The 24749-nt window shown below is 37.7% G+C and overlaps 1 protein-coding gene across 3 annotated transcripts; it reads left to right on the top strand.

Moving 5' to 3' along the window:
- The first annotated feature begins 41 nt into the window (after positions 1-41).
- Positions 42-23179, top strand: PECR (peroxisomal trans-2-enoyl-CoA reductase). 3 transcript variants are annotated; one of them, XM_058195931.1, is made up of 8 exons: positions 42-149; positions 6803-6936; positions 10288-10453; positions 13093-13174; positions 15980-16076; positions 17335-17442; positions 18520-18631; positions 20777-23179. In XM_058195931.1, the coding sequence occupies exons 1-8, from the start codon at positions 143-145 to the stop codon at positions 20863-20865; spliced, it is 795 nt and encodes a 264-aa protein (XP_058051914.1). In that variant the 5' UTR covers positions 42-142; the 3' UTR covers positions 20866-23179. The 3 variants fall into 3 exon arrangements, with proteins under 3 accessions (XP_058051914.1, XP_058051898.1, XP_058051906.1); XM_058195915.1 differs by lacking the exon at positions 42-149 and adding an exon at positions 693-882 and having other exon boundaries at positions 20777-23178; XM_058195923.1 differs by lacking the exon at positions 42-149 and adding an exon at positions 3568-3604.
- Positions 23180-24749: the final 1570 nt, after the last annotated feature.

Genomic DNA, 24749 nt, shown 5'->3' with positions numbered 1-24749 from the left:
CTCCTCCCTTCGCATCTGCAACCGGTCGGAGGGAGAGGCGTCTGTCTGATCGATCCTTTTCAAGGAGGACCGGGAGCTCCCCGCTTCGAGCGGCTCTTGTACCCTGTAAGGAACGGGGTTTGCATCGCTTCGCCGGGAGACAATGCCGGGTGCGAAATCAAAAAGCGGGGGGGGGGGGAAATCGATGATCTAGCGCTCCATCACCGCCCAATATTCTTTTGATATTATTGGGGATGGGTGGGTTGGGGGGGGATGTGGCTCACGGATCGCGAATTGTCTAGAATAGAATGGGCGGAGTGGGATCTCTAACCCCCCGCCTGCCTTCTCCTCCCGTCTCTAGTAGGGAGAGGAGGAACCCGGCGGAGACAGACCTTTTGTGCTTGCGAGGGGAAAAAGGGGAGGAGGGTATAGAATGAGGATTGTGTTCTGGCGACCCCCCCCCCCTTTTTTTCCCTCCCTCCCTCCCTCCCTCCTGCAACGAAAAGGCACAATCCCGTTCGCGTGCCATTAGCTTGCATTGAGCAAGAGACGCCCCTCTGCCACCTCCCTCGCAAGCGGGTGGGCGTGGCGGGGAGAAGGCTGCCACTGTACTGTGCACGCTATTCCAGAGGGAGCCTTCCGATTTCGAAAGAGGAGGGAGAGGGGAGGGGAGGGAGCGGGGAGGAGCGGCTCAAGTCACGTGATCCGGAACGCTCCCGGCGATATGAATGGCTTTAAGAGGGTTCAGAGTACGACTGAGAGCTGTCAAAATGGCGTCGTCGTTCAGTAACGGCGGTGGCAGGGGGATTCTGGCGGCCGGACTCTTTCGCAATCACGTGGCCATCGTGACGGGCGGGGGCACCGGCATCGGCAAGGCTATAGCTGCTGAGCTGCTGCATCTCGGTGGGCAACGGATCTCCGAAAGGAGAGAGAGCGGGCTGATTTCTCCTCCCCTGGAGGAATGAGAGAGGTGGAAGGGTGGAAGCTATCTATGCCTGCTAAGTTAAGAGACTCTCCTGCGAGTTCTTCCTCCGTGTTACTGATTGTAGCTTTAGGACTTTGACAAGAGTGACAGGATGTCTATGGAGAGTCTCAGTCATCCAGGGGTCATGGTTGTCCCAAAGGTGCTTTCCAGTGGTGGGATTCAGCCAGTTTGCACAACTTCGGGAGAACCGGTTGTTAACTTTCTGAGCAGTTTGGCAAACTGGTTTTTGGAAGAAATCATTAGGGCAGAGAACCGGTTGTTAAATTACTTGAATCCCACCACTGGTGCTTTCTTTCAAAAGGCAACTGGACTTTCTTGATTATTATTGTTTTTGGAAGATGTTTCGCTTCTCCAAGAAGCTTGGATGGTGGGGAATTCCATGAGAAGCCAAAAGTCTTCAAAGAAAAACCAGAAAGCCCAGTTGCCTCTTGAAAAAGCACCTTTGGGACAATAAGAGTGACGAGAGAGAGCGTGCAGGTTCTCTCTCTTTAGAAGTTTGGTGTCTGGGACTGCTTTTCATAATAAGTTATCTGCTATGAAGTTACTAGAACAGGCCCAGGGATTTTCATGGAAAGAAGGAAAGGGGCTAGGAGGAAGAAAAAGTTGAATTTTCTTCAGATTGTTTGGGTGTCAGCTCCCAATAGCCCAACTAGTTTTGTCATTGAGTTTATGGGACATATAGAAGAAAGCTTTGGGAAGCCCTCATATTTATCCCACCATCTTTTGTCCCTTTCTATATGTTGTGTCTGTGCCCATTTTGGTGAATATCAAGAGGAATCGTTTTGAAGACATCTCAGAATAAGAAAGAGAAAAAAGAGTATCAGTAGGAAGCATAATTTAATGAGAAGCTGATCATATATGAATGGTGTATAACTGAAGGAAATACTGCAGGAGATAAAGAAAATTCAAGAAAACCTATTGTATGATGCCTTAGGATTCTGCTTCTCTTTTTCCCTCTTCACTTGCTCAGTCTATAAAACATTAAACAAGTTTAGATTTTCAACTGTGTTAGCTTATATTGTAACATGACATAGTGATTACGTGACAGTTTTATCCAAAGCTGGTATTCTGCTCTATTTCTATAGTGTATGGACTCTTTTAAAATAAACTCTTTTGCTAGATGTGAATGGGATCGGTGATTTAGTTGGAGTTTGGCTTTATGATGAGCATTACTTTAACAATATTCAAACTACTGACAGATGGATTAAGATAATGCGCCCCATCCTTCTGCTTAGTGGCTATTGACAGGTTTTTCCTGCACATCTAGCTCAATCTGGGGTGGGAATGCTTTTCTGGAAGCTGTGATTGACTTTTAGTCAAGCATCCATAAGATTATGGGAACTAAGCAATGCAACTTGTCAGATTCCTGGAGCAGATTTGTAACTCTTAAATGTTTTTCAGGAAAACAATAAAGTAAAAAATTAACGCATAGGTGCTTATATTCCTCTTCCTCTTTAAGAAGAAAAATATAGTAGGCTACTCACTGCAGTGTCCTGCTATAATTATGTAAAAATCATTTTTTTTATTAAACTCTTCTTTTACGAAATCAAAAACTAGTCCCCATCTCTGTCGTGCTTTCATTGCTTGTGCTTCTGCTGTTTCATATCTTATATGATTATAGGTAGTCCTCAACTTACATCGGTTCATTTAGGGACCATTAAAAGTTACAACAGCACTGAATAAAGTGGCTTATGACCATTTTTCACAGTTACAATCTTTGCAGCATCCCCATGGTCACATGATCAAAATTCAGATGCTTGGCAGCTGGCTCATATTTATGACCGTTGTGGTGTCCCAAAGTCACATGATACCCTTTTGCAACCTGCCTAGCAAAGTCAGTGGGGAGGCCAGATTCACTTAACAACCAGATTACTAATTTAACAACTGCACTGATTCACTTAACCAGTGTGGCAAGACAGGTAATAAAATGGGGCAAAACTCACTTAACAAATGTCTCACTTAACAACAAAAATGTTGGGCTCAATTGTGGTCATAAGTCGAGGATGACCTGTACTTAGTTCTTGAAGCTGAATTGTGGCTCAGATTAATGTTTCATTCTCTGGACTTGTGGATTTTTTTCTTTCCACTAGGAAAGAAAAAAGACCTGTGGACTAGGGAGGTATCTATCTGAACTGCTCCAAATATTGTCTGGAAGTTTTGGATTTTTTTAAAAAAATAAGTTCCTTTTAAAGAGGAATATCTGGTCAAGATTGTCTTCCTTATTTTGTACACCGACATTTTGACTTAGTGTATGTAAAGCCAGAAAATTTCAGTCACCTTTGGGAATATGGGTTTGTGTGGGGTGGGTGAGGGTGTTATTTGAACAATAAATAAATTAACTGAAAAAGCAGATTGTGATCTCTAAAGCTGGTTGACATAACATTTTAAGCTACATTGTGTGATTAATGGGAATGCATACGTGACATCTCCCCCTTGATGTGCATGGTCCCTTAACCATGTTTGATGTCATCTGATTTAGGAATAGCTGTTATTTTAATTAGTATTAAATAGTCTTTTAAAATAAATAATAATACTGTCAAATTCCAGCTAGTGCTAACTGGGTATAATGATTTGAATGGTATAACCATAGCAAAACATTGATAAAGAACTGGATACTGGATAGAAGTGGGACAATGATAGGTATTCTGTTAATTCTGTTGTGCAAAAAACTTCTGAAAGTTTAACTACTGGATAATTGGCATTGAGTTGCAATGCATGTGATTTCCAGCTTGAAAATCACTGGGTTATACTTAATATCATATGAACACTGTTTAAAATCTAATGCTGATATTATTTGAGAAATATCCATAGGTTATACTAGGAAGTTGCCATTTGTGTTACTTGGATTTCAATTCAAGGACATGATAAAACTACAAAGTCATTTTTATTGAAGAGTGTATCTGTTTTAGTGGAATGAAATGTGCAGAAATATATTAAAGAGTATCGAAGTTGTGTTCGCACACTGCAATTAACTCATCATTCAAATTAGTTAGCTTAACCTGTTACTTAAAGTAGGCATTATGGACCTACAGTTCAACAATCGATTTCAATAGGCAATCCACTGAAGTTGTGGTTTTCCCATCTCTGGAAGTTTTTAAGAAGAATCTGGACAGCTAGTTTTGAGGATGGTTTAATTAGTTTTCCAGCACATTGCAGAAAATAGAACTATATGATTTTTTTATAGATCCTTCCAATTCTTCAATTCTTTGATTTCTGTGACTCTGTAACTATAAAATGTAATTAAGAAGAGTCCACTACTATATGTAGTTTTTACTATATAATTTAGGATTCCCAGCATGCTTTTGAAGTGATTAGTATTTATTAATGTAACATTAAAACTGATGGGGATTTGCTCTCCTTTCTCAAGAAACTTACTTATTTATTTATAATTTGTATAGCTGCTCATTTCACAAAAGACAATTCTGAGCAGCATACAACAATGATATAAAACAACAGATATGAATGAAGGCAAAGAGAATATGAAAAATGTGTACCTCAGAAAAGGAGCGATCTAAGCATGTCTTTGGTTCTTGGTGGGCCCAGGCCTGATAAGATAAGCAGGTCTTGAGGAACTTCTGCAATATTAAAAGGGATTGACCTAATCTAATCTTGGGGGGAAGAATGTTCCATAAAGTGGGTGTCACAACAATGAAGACACATCTCCTAGGACTCACCAAATGTAAGTCTGGAGCTACATTTGGTGTCCTTTATCGCATGTCTCCTCTGCCAGATCTAATGGATGAGCTGATGTAATTAAGGAGAGAGAGAGTTCCACAGATAGCCTTGTCCCACCGCAAAAAAAGACTTTAAACCTAAAACCAGCACATTGAATTGATCTAGAAGCAAGAAAAAGAAGCTTGGGGAACAGAAGTATAACTTGTGCTGTTCTAGGAACACATAACTGCTTATGCTGCTGCATTCTCTATCAGCTGAAGCTTCTGGATATTCAAGGGTAGCCCCAAGTTGAGTGCATTGCAGTAGTCCAATCTGATGACTAAGGTATTAATCACCACTAGGACCTGCTGAACCAGGGACAGATGCAACTGGCACACATACAAAGCTGTACAAAGGATTCCTAGTCACAACTGCTTGTTCATCAGGCAAGAGTTGTGAGTCTAGAATGTCTCCCAGCTTGCACATGGGGTCTGTCTGGGTCAATGCAACTGTATCCAGCATCAAAGTGGCATAGACTCAGAACCAGTGGACTCCAAAATCCAATGCCATTCAGTTTTGCCAAGGTTCAGCTGAAGTCTGTTCTCTATCCAGACCCTTTCAGTCTTCAAACACTGAACTAAGGCATTGATGGTATGCCCAGGGTAGAGACATAAAAATGGCAATGGATAAACTTACCATTGTTGTTCAGATCTTAAACACAAAATACTTTTAGATGACCCCTCTTTTATTTAAATTTCAGTGCATTCTGAGAGCTTTTATCTGCACTATCTGTTAAATAGTTAAATATCTTCTTCAAGATATGTTGTATTATTTATGACAATGTTTGTGTATACTGTTGTGACAAAATGAAATAAAAAAAATAATAATAATCAAGATAAATGTATTTCTCCAAAAGTAATAAAATGTTGCTACAATATGTGTAAACTTCTTCCACAAATAGTTGCTAATAGTTCTTGTTTCTGGGGGATAGTTTTCTGCTATTCATTTTATTATTTTCTTTTTATTGGTCAATGACTGAACTAAAGTCTCTCTCTCTCTCTCTCTCTCTCTCTCCCCCGCCCCCCCTGCCTTTAAGACAAGATATGGTTCTTTGGATCAACAGGTTTTGCTGTTAACTTATTTGAAGTAATATATTAGTCAAATTCCACTACTGAGCTAGGACATTATTGAAAAGTCTTTGTTCAATATATAAATGAAAATGCTATCTTACGAACTGAGAAGTGACACGCTTTGAAGACTTTCTGAAGAAGACTTTCTGAAGACTCTTTGAAGACTTTCTGAAGAAGATTTAGAGGGGAGCAAGTTCAGTCATGGGACAGAACCTTGGCTCATTGCATGTTTAATTTCACTTGTATCAACAGACTTTGAAGGACAGACTAATGTCATTTATTGTGGGAAAGCTAAAAAGCCATTAGGGAAGGATGCAAGCCCTGTTTATAATGAAATCAAGGTTCCATTTCTTGTCCCATTTTCTCCAGTATGTATAAAGGACTTGAAGCTATTCATTTTTGGGGAGGAGGGGTGTTGGACTGCTACTTGGTTTGATAATTGACTTGCCTAGTTTCCAGCTGTTTGTGATGCTCGAAGAATTAGCCCTAATATTAGGAAGAGAATGCATGCTGTTCGTAAACTAAATATCAGATTGGAATAAGAACAGTTTTCATGTTCTCTTTCTTTGTAGGTTTACAAGTAGCAGTAATCTCTTGATAGGCCTGAAAGCAGGGGCGGGTTTCAAAACCCGTCGCTACTGGTTTGCTCATGGGCATGTGTGTGCATGTGCAGAAGCAATCGGGTGGTTGGGCAGAGCCTCCTCCTGCTGCCGCTGCTACCAGTTTGCCCGACCCGGGGTGAACCGTAGCAATCCACCACTGCAGTGGTGGGTTGCTCCTGGTTCAGTCTGGTTCTATAGAATCAGTAGTAAAACTGGCAGGAGACTCTGCCCACCCACCATGACATCATCAGGGGTGATCTGCACAGAAGCACGCACACATGCGCTCCCATTGTGAACCAGTAAAAAAGGTAAGTGGAACCCACCCCTGCACCACTGCCTGAAAGTGATACTGAAGGGATGATTAGCCCAGATTTAATACTTCAGCGAGAGATCTGGTTTAATCTTTGTACAACTTGTACTAATGTTGAAATGCTTCTCATTTTGCTTTGCAGGTAGTAATGTAGTGATTGCCTCTCGTAAATTTGACAGATTAAAAGCTGCAGCGACAGAGTTAGCTGCTGAAATTCCCTCCACCAGTTCTGTCCAGGTGACTCCCATACAATGCAACATTCGCAAAGAAGAAGAGGTAAAAAAACACTGTAGTCTTCCACATTTACATTTCTTCCACATTTCCACACATTTATAGTGTATGGTTCACTGGGTTATTCTTTTTATTATTACAGTGGAAAAAAGGGTATTTTCATCTCAATATCGGAAGATTAAACCACAAAAAAGTGATCTAAATACAAGTTCCTTTGCTGGAAATGGCAAATGTTGCTGTTTCCAGTTGTTTTTACATCAGTTAGGAGTCAGTCAGCTATATTATACAATTTTAAATAATTGTAATACTAAATGTAGGAGGAGGCATTTGATGCTTTGTAAACTCTAAAATAGTTTACACTTTATTAATATATATATTTTAAATCCTATGTGATTTGTTGGCAACATCCATCTTTAACAATTTGGAAAATATCAAAAGACATCTGTCAAGGTTCCAGAAAAACCTCTTCTGCATAAAAAAAACTCAGAAGCCATTGTCTTTCAGAGTTCTTTACTAGCATGAGGAAATTGGCACACGATGAGTGAAATTCCAAAACTGAACTTCCGGATTCTTTTCCCAGTTATACAAACCCCAAGAGTCCCACCCCCCTAACCCCTTTGCTGTCCCACGTCCCACGTTCTCCCAGTTCATTCGAATATCTTCTCGCCACTCTTCCTGCAGATGTGAACACCATCCGACCTGACCGCTTGAAGAATGTTACCATACCCCTCAACCCCCCTTCTTCCCCTCAGGGGAAAAATGTGGCAGCGTCTGGAACCCTAAAGTCTAGTATGGTTTCCAGGCCTGACAACATCATGTTGAGGATCCCTGCTTTAGGTGATGTTCCATTTACTGAGATGGAAATGGAATTATAATTTGGCAATTGCTTTGATTTTAGAAAAGGAAAAACTCTGGTTCAATGCTATAGTATTTTGTAGGATTTGTATTGCCGGTACAGGTAGTTCTTGACTCATAACGTTTATTTAGTGACCATTCAAAGTTACAGCAGCACTGAAAAAAGTGACTTGATTGTTTTTCACACTTACGACCACTGCAGCATCCCCGTGATCAAAATTTAAACCCTTGGCAACTGACTCATATTTATGATGGCTGCAGTATCCAAGGGTCCTGTGATCACTTTTCCAGCCTGCTGACAAGCAAAGTCAATGGGGAAGCCAGATTCATTTAACAACCATGTTACTAACTTAACAATTGAAATAATTCACTTTACAACTGTGGCAAGAATCGTCGTAAAATGGGGTAAAACTCACTAAATAATTGTCTCATTTAGCAACAGAAATTTTGGGCTCAGTTGTGGTTGTAAGTCAAGGACTACCTGTATATGTAAGCAATTTTGAATTCTATGAGTAAGTAATCTGCCTCAATATAATGCTTTTGTCTAGGCTTCATCTCCAACCATTTTCAGCAATATTACACAATTTTAAATATATGTTGTGATCTCTAGCCTGAACTTCCTGTCTAGTGCATGACAGAGCTGTTAAATAAACAAATTGAGTATTAGGCTGGAAATGACAACAAGGTAATTGATCCTAATTTAGGCCAAAGAGTCAAACAGAAAGTGAGCTATCAAATGTACAAAACCCCAAATCAGAATCTATTGAGTCAAGAATCAATTCCAGCAAAGAAGGATATGTTAAAAATAGCTTTTTAAATGATAGTTTAACTAGATTCATATACCATAGTATAACACATTTTGCTTTGTGTGGTTTATCATCTTGTGGCTTTATTGGTAAATAATAGTTGAACAAATTACGGCTTAGCACAATATCGGAATTCACTTTTGTGTAGGATTGCCCAATACTTTAATACTGTGATTTTCTAAATTAGTGCGATCTGCTAGGTTGTATGCTATGATTCAAAAATCACAGATCTTTACATAGCATGCTAACTCAAATAAATAAAAATAAATAAATAAAATAAATCACTGTTTCCAAGAACAAGGGGCACAAAACCTGAGAGAGTAGTACGTTGCAAATTGAATGCGCTTCAATCAGAAAAATTTGGCCTGTGTTTCCCTTTGGTGACAGAATCAGAAAAGGGGGTCTCTTCTTCCTGAAGATGTGGCTACAAAGATGTCTCCCTCAAGAAACTAAGATAACATTGTCACTCTGAAAGGGATCAAGGGCCCTTTTAAAAAATTCTTTTTTATACAGCTTAAAATACCTTATTTTTCATATATCTACATCTGTCAGCAGCTTTGTTTCTCTGAGTAATTTGTTACAGCAGCTTCAAATAAACCTCCTAGGGGGAAACTTGTTGAATGCTGAGTTTTAATCTCTATCCACTAGGGCATCCTTGCCTTCTAATAAAGCTTTCCCATCATTGTGCTATAAATAATTCTGCTTATTTGGCACACAGCTTCCAAGTACAGCACTGCCTGCCAGCTTTCCTTTGTTAAGAGGACACCATTACAAGCTGTGACTTTTAGTGCAATAGTTCTACATCCAGGACATCCAAGACATAGCTAAATATATAAATTGTTGTATTCTAACTGTGACTGGGCTTGATCATCTTTCCCAGGAAAGGAAACATCATGTTACCAGATGTCATGTGGAAACATAATTTGCTTTGTAGAGGCTTGGTCTGAAATATGCATCTAAAATGACAGGACTGATGTCACTGCCACTGCCATTGAATCCCTTTCAAAGAGTTGCTAAAGTCATAGACCTCTTGATCAACTTTCTGTCATTGGTAGCCAGGCAGATACAGTGAAAACACATTTTGCAGAATTATAATAAGGACCTTTGACTACAATTTTTATAGTTTGTTTGTTTGTTTTCTGCCTTTTTTTTCACAAAAAAACTCAGGGCGGCGAACATATCCAACACATCTTCCTCCTATTGTACCCACAATAACAATCATGTGAGGTGTGTTGGGCTGAAAAAGAGTGACTGACCCAAAGTCACCCAGCTGGCTTTCATGCCTAAGATGGAACTATAACATTATATAATAACTATATAACATAATAACTACTGTGTCTGAGTTTTATAAGTAATAATACTCTTGTTTTCTTCTTTATGAATTATGTTTAAGAGTTAACTCTCAATAAACTTGTACAAATCCTTCTGCAGGCATACTGTAGCCAAATCACAACAGAAATTTTGTCATTGTGATGAAATCTTCGGTTGTTGTAGAATTCCCTTGTTATGGAATATTCTAGGTGATATTTTTAACTGCCATTTCGTGATTTCTAACAGTACTCAAAACTATTTTGTGGAAAGGATTTTCTATTAAAAAAAACACCACTCTTACGTAAGTTTATAGACAAATACTATATTTGACCTTAGACAAAAGGCCAGTTAGTGATTTTAATCTTGTACAGAAATTTGCAAATGGAATATCAATCTTACCGCTCCGCTTTATTTTTCCTTGTAGGTAGAGGCACTGGTGAAAGCAACATTAGATCTTCATGGTAGGATAGATTTTTTGGTCAACAATGGAGGAGGGCAGTTTCCTAGCCCATCTGAACTAATAAACGCAAAAGGCTGGCATGCTGTTATTGAAACCAACTTGACTGGAACTTTCTATTGCTGTAAAGCAGGTGATTGCTTACTTGAAGTTTTGTTCATAAAGCCATTTGAAGCATGATTACTTTGCATTTCTCATTTTCATGCCTTGACATTTTTTATATTTATATTTATATTTAAATATTTGCAGTTATGGTTATTGTGACATATGAATCAGTGGTGAAATTCAGCTGGTTTTATTCAGCTCAGGCAAACCGGTAGCACTGGCAGCGGGAGGCTCCGCCCACCCGCCTGGATGTCACCATGTTCTGTTTTTGACCCTCTGCACATGCACAGAAGGTTCTGTGCTTGTGTGGAGGAGGTGCGTGTGCTCACATTTGCGAAACAGTAATGAAGGTAAGTGAATTTCACCCCGATATAAATCCAGCAAGCACACTCCTGCAAACGAATAAGAGATCTATCCATAGGTCTGCCAGGAAACAAATCTTTGCTGGTCACATTCTTGTTAGCTGGTATATATTTGGCTGTTGCAACGTAATTAATAATGGTTGAAAGTGAGGTATAATGATAAACCTAACTATGTATTAGCATGTTTTGCTAATTAGGCTAAATTATAACACAACAGTTATTCAGACTGCATGTCTGACAGAGAATAGTTGGTTTTAATTGTAAGTCAAAGAAGAAATTTAATAAGAATTTGAACTGCTTTAATGACTAGATCAGAAATACTAAAATCTATTCCCTACAGTTTGTTTATTTGTTTAGAATATAGGTGTTATCTGCATTTAGATTTTATAAATTTGTAAATTTGAATAACTCACCAAAATACTTATTGGTATTAATAATACTGGAATATAATCGTTTCACTTTATTTGGAGTGACTCAATGCTAGAATGCCTGCTACGGATAGTGGTGACTGGCTAGGCAGTGACTGACATTTCCAGGTAAAGCTGGCCATCACCAAGTGACGCTGCCAACTGGGATAGTAGTGTAGTAGTAAATATAAAGCAGCTTCTTGTGTAAGGTTCAGGGTGTTGTTCTATAAAAGAAAGAGTTGATAGCCATTCAGTCATGTCTGACCCTTGGCCACTGTACGGATCAGCACTCTTGTGTTGCCTCTTTCAGATCCACCATGATCACCTTGGGGTCATCCTTTATAGTGTCCAGCCAACAGCTACTAGAGCGGCCCCTTCTCCTTTTTCCCACTGATCACTCCCTGAATGATTGACTTTTTGAGTGAATCAGCTAGCATGACATGACCAAAGTATCACAGCCCCTGTGAAGATCTTGGCTTCAAGTGATATTTTTGGTGAGGTTTGTTCTAGGACTTCTTTGTTTGGTCTTTTTGCAATCTGTCAGAATGTGTAATAGTTGCCTCTAGCACCACAGTTCAAAGATGTCCACCCTTCTCCTATCTGCCTTTTTCAGAGGCCAGGTTTTGCAGCCATAAGTAGCAACTAGAAAAATTATTGTGTTAACTCATCTGCATTTGGTTGTGATGCTGATGTCTTTACTCATCCAGATGTTATTCATGCCAGACATTGCAGTTCTTCCAAGTGCTATATGCCTTCTGACCTCAGGGCTGCACTCACCACTTTGGTGAATTTTAGAGCTGAGGAAGATGAATTTCTTTACTGTTTTGATGATCTCAATATTGATCAGCACTCTGACCTGCATGTTCTCGGCAGTTGTCATTATCTTTGTTTTCTTGATGTTAAGGTGCAGTCCAAATTTTCACTTTCATCTTTGACTCTCAGGATTAGCCTCTCTAGATCCTCCTTTTTTTCCATGAGCAATGTTGTATTGTCTGTATATCAGAGGTTGTTGATATTCCTACCATCGATTTTAACGCCAGTGATAGATTCCGCCAAATGTGCATTTGTCATAACTATTTCTGTGTACATGTTGAATAGTATAGGTGACAGGATGCAGCCTTGCCAATCGCCTTTTCTGATTCTGAACCATTTTTTAATGTCTCCATATACAGCCAGTCCAATGACGTTCATGATGCCAAGTATATCAATGTTGAACCTATTCATTTCGTCCTTAACAATGTTTAGCTTTCCTAGATATAAGCCATTGACATTCTATGTTCCTGATCTGAAGATCTTTGAATAGCAGAAAGATCTCTTTTCTCTAGAATCTGTGTCAGTGGCGGGGGGGCAGGGATATTAGGATTTACCCCATCTATGGCATGGATGCCTTTGCTACTAGGATAGTCTCTTTGCTCTTCCCCTGTAGCTTTATTGGTACCTCCCAGCCAGGGAGACTCACTGCTCGGTATTATATCTTCCGCATCTTTGAGTCAATCCATAAAGATTTTGGATGGGAAGAACTGGGATAGATCTTTCTTCAAGTCACAGCCATGTTAGCTGGTATAGTAGGCTTACACTGTTCACCCTCCCCACCCCACCCTACCATGGTGAGGTAGGGTTGGGCTTTGTGGTGTGTGTGACAGAGTGGATTTATATGTTTTCAGTAATGTGGGGAATGAACTTCCATTCATAGTTACTTGTACCCTTTGGCAAATATCTGAATGTAATGTCATTGCTATCTTGTATATTACAGAACCCCCCATATTGATACACTTAGCTATAGATGGTGTGTGTGTGCGGGGATTAACTCAAACAGAGACTGCATTCTGTACACATTCTGAAAATGTAAATAAAAACGATATTAATTACTGCTCTTTTTTCCTCCTATTTCCATATAGCATACAATGCTTGGATGCGGGATCATGGAGGTGCCATTGTCAATATTGTGGCTAATATGTGGAAAGGGATGCCTGGCTTATCGTAAGCTGTTATTAATATCCAAAAGCATGCTTGTTGTCACTTAAGTCTAAGTAAATGTATTTATTTTAATTTATTTATCAAATTCATTTGCCTCCTATCTTGCGATTCAGGCAATTCTGAGCAGACACACATTTATAGACACAGAGAAACTTCCCTGCTTTTTGCAATATCGTTTTGCAGCTTGAAATTAATAGGCAGGGAAAGTTGAAGCCTCTGTTCCCTAGCTGGCTCCCTTTTTATCAGTATTGTACTGTGGTCTCCCTATTTTTTTTAGTGGCCTTGTTTTTGCAAAGCCCAGTTACTGTACAGATTACCAATGCAGAAATAAGAATATCATAAAGTTTTGAAGAAATCAATATCTGCTACATTGATGGATTAGGAAGAACAGAAGTAGCTAGGCCAAAAATTCTGGAGGGCCATGTGCAGTTTAGAGATTGGAGATTGCCAACTCTGGACTTTACAGACCAAGGGTGAAATCTAAAAATTTTCCCTACCGGTTCTGTGGGTGTGGCTTAATTAGTGGGCATGGCCTGGTGGTAAGATGACTGGGTGGGCGTGGCCAATAACAATAAATAATAAAAATAATAAACAAAGTATACAAAACAATAAGAGGTACCAAAAACCAACTTTCACACTTTACACACACACAACACAACTGACTCACACACAATGTAAAAGCAACTGCACTTCACCCAAAATGGCCCCTGCAACAAGCAGGAACCTCACACAGCCACAAAAAGCGCAAAAACCAATTTTCACACTTTACACACACACAACACAACACAACATGACTGACTCACTCACACATACACACACACAAAATGCCACATACAGCTTTGTGAGATTTTGTGTGTTTGTGTAGTTAAATACTATAGAAACACACCAAATCTCAGAAAGCTGCACAAATATTTTATTTTATTATTTTATTTATATTTTTTAGATCAGGAGTCTCCAACCTTAGTAACTTTAAGGTTTGTGGACTTCAATTCCCAGAGTTCCTCAGCCAGCAAAGCTGGCAAATTGAGTTGCTGACTGAGGAGATGGATTCCAGGCAGGCAGCTTCAGTTGCTAGCTGATGCAACTGATGTAAAGCATGGCTTTGCCAGCCGGAAAGAAATAGTAATCAGGTAAGTGCTTCATCGCAGCCCAGAACCTCTTAAAAGGAGGTTTTCTACAAGCTCTTCGGCTGAAGAGCTTGTAGAAAACATGTTTTTTAAGGTTCTGGTGATGAGGAACTCAGCTGGGATCGCCAGAGGAGCCTTTTAAAACTTTTTTTTACGACCTCTTCAGCTGTAAAAAAGAGTTTAAAGGGTTCTGACAATCTCAGCTGAGCCGAGGGATCATCAAAGGCTTTTTTTTTTTACTTTTAAAGGCATGTTTTCGGCTGAAGAAAAACTGCTTTTAAAAGTAAAAAAAAAAACCTGATGATGGCGAGGCTCAGCAGAGGCAGGGGGTGGGGCCAGGGATTTTTGCTACCGGTTCTCCGAACCACCCGCTGCCATCGCTACTAGATCGGGCAAGCCGGTCCGAACTGGGAACATTTCACCCCTGCTTCAGACTTTGAACTACTGGAATTTTTGGTGTGTTCTAAGGGGATCAACATTAACTGGAACAATGGCTGGTTCTAAATCCATTGTTTCTTGATATATTTCCACAGATATCATAGGAATCTTTGGGAATGGTGGACTTTTGCCTATCTTTATGATCCTCAAACTTGGATCCCACAAATAGTTCATAGCAACTGCTTGCAAAAGCATGATTTGTTAGAGAATATTCACTCATGAAGAAAGAATGTTAATTGACTTACGTATTTGACTTATGACCACAATTGAGCCCAAAATTTCTAATGTTAAGCAAGATAATTGTTAAGTGAATTTTGCCTCGTTTTACGACTTTTCTTGCCACAGTTGTTAGTGAATCATTTCAGTGGTTAAGTTAGTAACACAGTTAAATGAATCTGGCTTCTCCATGGACTTTGCTTATCAGAAGATCACAAAACATGATCACATGGCCCTGGGACATTGCAAAATATGAACCAGTTGCCAAGTATTTGAATTTTGATCATGTAACCATGGAGATGCTGCAATGGTCGTAAATGTGAAAAACAGTCATAAGTCACTAAATGCATGGTTGTAAGTCAAGGACTACCTGTAATGCTAATGTACAATCATTGGGGCTAAATCATGCTCACAACGAAACCACATCATGGAGTAACATCATATTTGAACCAGGCACACATTTCTTACCAACCATGCACACAGAACATTAACATGCACACAGGTGCACACAGATATTTTTCGCTTAGGAAGAGTTTCATGTAATTATAAGTTGAAAGAGAAAGAACATTTTGTTGGCCACTAACTCTGTCCTGAGAACAATCCTAGCTGTAAGAGAAAATTATGCCTGATACCCCCTAAAATCTCAGAAATCCTAGAGATATTTGTATTTCGAAGATCCATAAAGGCAAATAAGCAATTTTATTATAGCTAGGGATACAGATTGGGTGCTATTTGTAAAATCTGTGCTTATACACATGAATTAGACTGGAATAACTAAAAGGTGGGATTTTCAACCATCCTGACTCTGGCTAGCTAAACTATGAGTGGAAATTGATCACTATTTCTGACAACTGTTCCATGGCACCAAGATTACTGGGAGGAGGATAGCTTCTTGAACTCTAAATCCCAGTTAAGATAGCAAAGTATAGTTATAGGTATTTCATAATCACAACATCTAATTTCAGAGTGGTCTAACTTAACCTGTGGAAGGAAATTAAGCCTGCCTCTTCTTTTGCTTCCTTTGCAGGCACAGTGGAGCAGCAAGAGCTGCAGTTGATAACCTGACCAAAAGTTTAGCCATTGAGTGGGCATGCAATGGAGTGAGGATTAACTCAGTTGCCCCGGTAGGTTATGAAATAAGTGATTTAGAGAACAGACTGGAACAAAATGCTCAAGCTGATTCTGATAATCTTATTTGCCTAATTTAATCTTGGATGAAGATAGGAGCTTTTTCATAGATTAGAAGATTTTGCTCATAATACAGTATCTATTGGAGTACCAAAGACTGAGAAGGGGATTAGAGGCTGTAATCTACACTCAGTGGAGTTTGTTTTTTGGGGGGAAGAATCATGAATGAAGGTGAATATATGTGTCCCAGGATAATGTTGTAGAATCCAATTTGGGTCAGTCACCTGGACCAGAGGTTTTGTTTTCCGAGCTTTTGGACTCAAGCTGGAGCCCATCTTCATGGTCTCGGTGACCAACCCAGATTGAGGAAGAATATTTACAGAAGTATTTTAATATTAACACTGGGGATGAAATTGCTCTTCAGATTTATTTATTTATTTATTTATTTCGTCAAGCATATATTTTATGACAGATACAAGTGTAAACATAATTATAAATGCATGTAAAGGATATGAATAAAAGAAAACATTAGGACAGGGATAGTAGGCACCCTGGTGCAATTATGCACGCCCCTTACAGACCTCTTAGGAATGGGGTGAGGTCTACAGAAGACAGTCTAAGGTTAAAGTTTTGGGGATTTGGGAAAGAAACCACAGAATCTGGTAGTACATTCCAGGCATTGACAACTCTGCTACTGAAGTCGTATTTTCTTTTCTTTTTTCTTTTTTTAAAAAAAGTTTTATTTTGAATGAAGTCGTATTTTCTGCAGTCTAGTTTGGATCAGTTTACCATGAGGCTTGTATCTATTGTGTGCTCTTGTATTGTTTTGGTTGAAGCTGAAATATTCATTGGCTGGTAGGATGTCTCTACAAAACAGGTAGATAGGTATCTTTGTGTTGCTTTATAAATGTAGTCTGTATAGTAATTCCATTTAGTAATTAATTAAATATAATTACTACACATACTATATTTATAAAAATAGAAAACCCCAGAGTTGTAAGCTAAATGTGGGATGTGTGGGATTTTACATGAAGTCCACAAAGTTGCCAAGAAGGGAGCTTGAGTCGAATAGCACTTTATTTGCAAGGATATAATTCTTCCTTTCCAATACAGTTTGCTTGTAGGTTTATAAATCGAGGTCATTTATTTTTCAGTACTGATATTCAGAGTTTATCATTTGTGAATGTCAAAAGTTTTTATTGCTGTGAAAAACAATTATAAAATCTTAATGTTGAAGCTGTCCTTTCTTTGCAGGGAATTATATTTTCAGAAACTGCTGTTGCACACTACAAAGGTGGTGAAAATTTGTTTAAAGACAATATTAAGAGGATTCCTGCAAAGAGATTAGGACTTCCTGAAGAGGTATAGTACTATGTTGATTTTATTGTTATATTTTGAACTTCTGGGTTTTCAGGTGATTTTAAAAATTGGATTTAATTCTCTTCATGTTATACATTTTTATTGCTAATGTTCAATGCAAACTGACTTTGTTATTAATTAGTGTTTTGGTTTATACAATACACTTAATCTGAAGTATTGACAAAGTATACTAAACCAAAACTAAGCAAATTATGTGAACCTATTCAATGAACGAATAAAATCTTTTGCTTATGAAAATAAAATACATTTGCTTATGAAGCTAACATTTGTTAGCTCAAAATGTGACTAAGGTTCTAGACCCTAAAAACACGTATTTTATAGCAAAATAGTGCTGGCAGAACTATACTTATCCTACACTTCACAATATCCAACTTCTTATGCTCACTTGCATTGTATGAATGTTTCAGATGTGTATCACAATTTGCCTCGTCTGCAGAGAAAGGAGCCGGATTATAAGTGTTGCTCTATTCTCAACATTTTTTTTTATTTTTTTTATTTTTTAATTTACATTTATATCCTGCCCTTCTCCGAAGACTCAGGGCGGCTTACAGTGTGTAAGGCAATAGTCTCATTCTATTTGTATATTTATATACAAAGTCAACTTATTGCCCCCCCTGGGTCCTCATTTTACCTACCTTATAAAGGATGGAAGGCTGAGTCAACCTTGGGCCTGGTGGGACTAGAACCTGCAGTAATTGCAAGCAGCTGTGTTTAATAACAGGCTTCTTACAGCCTGAGCCACACCGCTCAGGTTCCCTCCCATGAGCAGGTTCCCTCATTACACTAAGCTGTACTTCATTTTTTTGTGTTGTGTGAGTACAGGCTTTGTGGATAACACATGGTTTGTGCCTTAACATAATATGAAAGCTGAGTCTGTCCACCAAACTACAGAGATTATGTGAATCCAGCAACAGGAATAAGTGAAACCTGAATTGAACATCTGAAAGGCCCTGTGCTATAATGGTTAACAGTTATTTATTTATTTATTGAATTTATGTATCTCCCATCTTGTCTGGAGGCAACTAATGTAACAATGAATAATTCTGTTTCCCTTTTAAGGTATCAGCTTTGGTGTGTTTTCTGCTTTCACCAGCTGCCTCCTTTATAACAGGAGAAACTGTGAAGGTTGATGGTGGACAAAGCCTATACAGTTCCTTCTGGGACATTCCAGGTAAAACAATGCTTTAAAAATAGTGGTAAAACAGTAACCTGACTGTTTTAGCAGAGGGTGTCTGCTTTCCTTTTTTTTTCTGATGCTTTTGCCCTGACATTAAAAACAAATTTATCTTTAGGACTTCTCCATCTTAATCAAATTCCACTTCACTTAGGAGATTAGTCCAGACATTATTGTATTGCACTTTCCAGATTACGTGCTTTTTTTTCTGCTAAAATCGCTGATTCAGATGTTTTCACATTTCCTACTAAATGCTGAATTTGTCTTTAAAGCTACTATAAGCTTTAAACTCTCAATTCATACAGAAAGATAAACCAATATAATCTGGATTTATTTTGAGCAAAGTTTTTCTGGTGCATATAACTTTTAGGTTTGTTAAAAGATATTCAAGTGAACATACTACAAGATAGAATTTAATCATATGTTTACATGAAAGAGTTGGAAGTTTAACAATCTCTATTTAAAGCCGAATTTCATTCTCCATCTTTGTGATCTCTAATTTGCTCCCTTAAAGCCAAGTTATTACTTTTTAATTTATTTTCTTTCCTGGCTAAACTCTGCTAATGAAAGGAATCTAAATTCACTTAGATTGGAAATGTAAATAATTTAATCTCTCACCTTTCACATCTCTGATTTAGATTTAGGGTACATCTACTTTCTACAACAATTAGTCTCAACTCCCCTGGTAATATCATTCCACAGTTGTTGGAATTTTCTTTTGATTTTTCCTCCAAGAGTGCTTTCATGTAATTGGTTTAATTTAGGAATCAGCAATTGTTTGGTGTGTATTACAACCACTTATTTCTATTTAATTTTGGGGTGAGCAGAGGACCCATTTCCCTCATGTGAAACAAGTTAAGGATGTGTACAAATTGTCCCAGTTAAGGCATTTTCTTAATTTTGAATACTATCCTATCTGTTATGAAACACTATTTCAACCAGAACTTACAGCTTGGCTTCACATATTGTGTGAAGTCCTGGTTTGCTTAATTTTGGTTGGCTAAAACAAAACTGGTTAGATAAATACAGTACGCTAAGATGCCAAACTCAGTGATTGGGGTCAAACAACATTCTTTTTTAAAGCAAAAATTACTAGAATTTATTTTGGGTTAAAATACAAATACAAACAAAACTTAAGAAAGTTTGAAAAGAAAGAGAAGGTGCAAGAGAAGATAAAGAGGAAAGAAAAAAAAGTAGTGACTTCCCACTTTCAGTGCAGTAGAATACAAAAAACCCCTCAACCTTTTGTATTACAATTCTAAATATTTCAAGCCATTTCTCCAGCAAATCATTCTAATAACCAAAATCTAAAATTAGATATTTTTTCAGTTTTTAGTAAAGAAAAAATATAGAAGTGGTTTCCAAATAGAAACAAAAATAGTTAATTCTTCTCTTTAATAAAAGTAATCAATTTTGCCATGTTTACCAATTCCGTAACCTTCACTATTGATTCTTCAGTTGTGGGAATCGGTGTATTTTTCCATCTTTGTGTGCTACTGTTAGCATATGTAGCAATAGCAATAGCACTTAGATTTATATACAGCTTCACAGTGTTATACAGCCTTTTCTAAGTGGTTTACAGCATATTGCCCCCAATAATCTGGGTCCTCTTTTTACTGACCTCAGAAGGATGGAAGACTGAGTAAAAAGTTCCAATTTTTCTGTTAATACCTTTGTCCAAGAAGAAAATTCTGGACTCATTCTTATATTTATTTTAAGAATATTCTGAATTAGGGAAATCTGATTCCAATATTTTTTAGCTTTATCACTAAACCATCAGAGATGATAAAAAGTACCCTTTACAATTACATTTCCATTATACATTTGAAGTTCCTTTATATATCTTTGACAATTACTCAGGTGTTAAGAATCAAACAATATTCTTAATTGAAACTTAGCAAACAGGATTTTGAATGTAGCCAAATGCCTCAACTCTTTCTTCTTCATTGAGAAGAAAATGACTATCACAATATTCTGAAATGTTAAACATATTCATTTTTTTGTTTTTTGAGATTATATAAAAGTGACTCTTACTCATGTCATTAGGCTTGTTTTAAGTGTTTTTCTTTGGAAAAAAAATATTTGAAATTTAAATCAATAGCATTAGTTTGCTTTCTGAGGCAACTTTCTCTTTTCTCCTAGATCATGACAGATGGCCCCCAGCACCAGATGGACATAATGCCAAAGCACTCAGAAGCATGCTTTCAGGAAAACCTAAATCAAAACTATAATTCAAAGAAATGAGATTTGTTCCCATTTCATTAGAAAAAAGTTATTTTTCAATAATTAACTGCAATTCTAAAAAAAGGTGCCTTAGAATAAAAACACATTTTTAATGAAGTGTTAACGAACCTTTAGAACATTCACTAAGCATAATTATATGGAACCATATTGTATTAAGTCACATTATTGAACAAATTCATTGCCTGGTAAACATTGGGTAAACTGTTCTGTCAACCTTTGCGTCCTGTTAGTGTATTGCCTCTGTGATCCATGAATATTCTCTCAAGAAAATGAAATGGCTGTTTGTTAAAGCATGGTAAATTAAATTCCTGTTACACAAGTTTGTTGAAGAAAGTGAAACATCCATTGCTCGCCTATATTGTATCCAGAGCCCTACAAATTAAAATGTGAGATTTTGACCTTACATTTTTTTTGATAGAATGACAGAATTTTGTGCAAGATCCCGTCTGATTTTGGCAATCTCACATTTTGGATGGGAAGATGCTGAAATAACTGCAGGTGGAATATGACAGTTTGTTTTCCTGGACACTTTAATGGCTTTGTGTTAATAACTTTTGTCATAATAATGAAAGTCAGAATGGCTAACATTTCAACGTAAAGAAATAGGTAGTTTATACCTATGTTTCATAGTTGCCTTTCAGCCATGAACAGTGTGAGTCCTAATTGCATGCTATACTCTGTCAGGTGATGGACAGTTAAGAAATTTGACTGATTGATAAATAAATAAAAATAAATAAATAAATACTTATATGTATGCACATATGTCTTGGACACAGTACTGGAGACTTTGATCTAACATTATCTCTCACCAATGGTGGGTTACTGGTGGCGGCATAAGGCTCCAGCTACCTGCCCTCTGTGCATGCACGCGTCCACGAGTGAACTGGTAGCGATGGGATTTGAAACCCACTACTGTCTCTCATCATCAATAAGAAACTGAAGTATAGACATTTTGCTTTATCTTTTCAACACTTGGATACTGCCAGCTGGATTCAAACTCCCATTTTTGAGTCAGATTGCTGAGTTAAAAACTTTCTGATTGCTCTGGAGAAAATACATCAAAAGATCTTATAATGGCACTTTGAATTTATGGGCCAATACTTCAAACACATAAATACCCATATTTATTTGTGTTATTTGACAAGATGGTGTGGTGGTATTGCTCAATATTGGATTATTTTAGATCCACTCTCAGTGATGAAGATCATTGGAGGACACTCTTTGTAAGACACTTTTGGAGAAAAGATAGGATATACATCACCCTCATCATCATAATCCATTGCTGGGATTGGGGTTTAGACTAACTAGGCAATCAAATCTAGTTAACACTGCAGAATAAGAATGGACGTGAAATTAAGAGCCACGGTGGTACAGTGGTTAGAATAAAGTATTGCAGGCTAATTCTGCCAACTGCCAGCAGTTCCTGACAGGTTCAAAATTGACTCAGCCTTCCATTTTTCCAAGGTCAGTAAAATGAGGAGCCAGATTGTTGAGTGCGATATGTTGACTCCGTAAACCATTTAGAGAAGGCTGTAAAGCACTATGAAGCAGTATATAAGTTTAAATGCTATTGCCATTGCTAAAAGTAAGCATACATCATGAAAAATGCTCCTCAGACTAATTTAATTTCTTATCTATATATGCCTTTTTCTAAAGTATACTGCCACCTATCTCATATATATGATTGGGTAGCTTACAACAATTAAACAATGAGAGACAGCAACTGAACAACACAACAATTTAAAACAATAAAAGACAATACAAAAGAATATAAAAATCATAAAAAATTAATTTGTAGCCAAAGAATCACATCTGCCAATAGAATTCAATAGAACCATTATGCTGACTCCATCAATTTCCTGCATCCCCATGCCTGTTAACAAAGCCACATTTTCAGAGTCATTCCAAAGACTAGTAGGGTCAGGCCAATGTAATTTCTCGAGGGATGATGTTCCACAAGATGAGTGCCATGCCATGGTCTCTTCCTTGACCCTGGCTGATGGAGCCCAGAACGTGCCTCTCCTGCTGGATCTGATGGGATGGGTAGATGTAATGAGGCAGTCATCCCCTTCCTTAACCCTTTCTTAAGTCTTGTATCTGAAATCTCAGTTGTATGAAGAAACATAGGTATCTGATGGAACTAAGACTTGTAGCATAATTTCGTGACACTTGTTATTTTGGCACTATTGTACTGTAATTAGGAATTGGATGCCTATGTGAATATTGAGCCCTGTTGCATTACTTACAAAACAAATCTTATACTTGTTAAAAGCTTAGATTTCTATAAGAAATAAAAGTTCAATTTGAAAAAATATGGATTTATACTGTATATTTGCTGTGATAGTTTTACTGAAAAAGTGGAATGTTGGACTACCACTCAACAAATCTAGGCTAATAATCTATTTCAGTTTTTAAGATGCCACAAGACTTTTGTGCTGGCTGCAATGGCTTAAACTGTCTCTGACAACAGGTGTGAGACAAGCACATTGGAATCTGGCTCAAATTTTGACAACTGCATGGATAAATGTTAGTCATCTTGACCTATTGTAATAAGTAGAGCTCTTAAAACGGCATTCCTTAACCTTAAACATTCTTAACCCTATCTATCCACTTATCTGTAATTGTCATTACTTCCCTCAGCCTTGCCAACAGGGGTGAAATCCAGCAGGTTCTGGAGAACCGGTAGCGGAAATTTTGAGCAGTTCGGAGAACCGGCAGCAGAAATTTTTAGTAGTTTGGAGAACTGGCAAATACCACCTCTGGCTGGCCCCAGAGTGGGGTGGGAATGGAGATTTTGCAGTATCCTTCCCCTGGAGTGGGGTGGGAATAGAGATTTTGTAGTATCCTTCCTCTGCCACATCCACCAAGCCACACTACACTCACCAAGCCATGCCCACAGAACCGGTAGTAAAAAAAATTGGATTTCACCACTGCTTGCCAACCATAGTTTTACTCTATTTCATTATCTATTTACATCTCATATCTGAAATATGTGAAGTTCTCTTTGCTGCTCATTGTCTGAAAGGAGCAATGAGTTTTATTTAGTCCAAGTCTGATCTAATGGCTCTCCTTGCAGACCATAATAGCCTTAAACCCTGACTCAAGTTTCATAACTCAAAGATATCACTACTAGAAAGACCATCACTTTTATAACTCTGATTTCTATTGTCACAGAAATCTGTTTAACCTCCATGATCTTAGCTATGTCATTGTATGAGTCCATCCTCTAAGTCAAGGTGGCATTGACCAAAGCTAGCAATGCTAAAATGGCTTATTTTTAAAATATATTAAAATATTTTTTAATATTTATTTTTTTTTTTTTTATTCAAAAAGTTTTACAAAAAATTTTTTTCCCCCTTTCCCACCAACCCCTCTCCCTTCACAAACCCCCTCCCCCCTCCCCCCTGGCTTCCCGGAAGAAACACAAGGTATAGTTAAAAATAAAACAAACATATGCTAAAAAAAAATTTTTCCCCAAAACTATTATACCAATTCTCCCTCTCTAACTCTGACTTCCTCCTTACATAACCAAATCCTTCAAAAAATTAACAATAAACAGTAATAAAATATATAAATCAGTAAAACAAATTATTCCTAAAATATTTAAAACCAGCTAAAGCATAAAAATCCAATCCAGTTCAGAGAATATCTCCCTTATAACTTCTATAACCATATAACCATATAATTCCCCCCCCCAAGTCCTTCTTACATAAGATCTTTCAAGAATATTCTATTTAAAATTCAATACAACAGATTATAAAATTTATAAAATTTCAATAGAGAAAATTACAATATTATTTAATTAATTACAATATCTATTCAACTTTAGTCCTTCCTCGTCAAAGTCCAGTATATCCAAATATCTAGTCTT

Source organism: Ahaetulla prasina, chromosome 1, assembly GCF_028640845.1.
Source record: "Ahaetulla prasina isolate Xishuangbanna chromosome 1, ASM2864084v1, whole genome shotgun sequence".
Taxonomy (NCBI): domain Eukaryota; kingdom Metazoa; phylum Chordata; class Lepidosauria; order Squamata; family Colubridae; genus Ahaetulla; species Ahaetulla prasina.
The sequence above is the reverse complement of the archived record's forward strand: the minus strand, read 5'-3'. Positions and strand labels throughout refer to the sequence as shown.

What these genes read in the sequence shown, in the direction of transcription:
- PECR (XM_058195915.1), top strand. Translation starts at nt 708, where the DNA reads ATGGCTTTAAGAGGGTTCAGAGTACGACTGAGAGCTGTCAAAATGGCG. An exon ending in TTTCTATTGCTGTAAAGCAG is followed by an intron (nt 10,454 to 13,092) that starts GTGATTGCTTAC and finishes ATTTCCATATAG; the next exon opens with CATACAATGCTTGGATGCGG. An exon ending in GATTAGGACTTCCTGAAGAG is followed by an intron (nt 17,443 to 18,519) that starts GTATAGTACTAT and finishes TTCCCTTTTAAG; the next exon opens with GTATCAGCTTTGGTGTGTTT.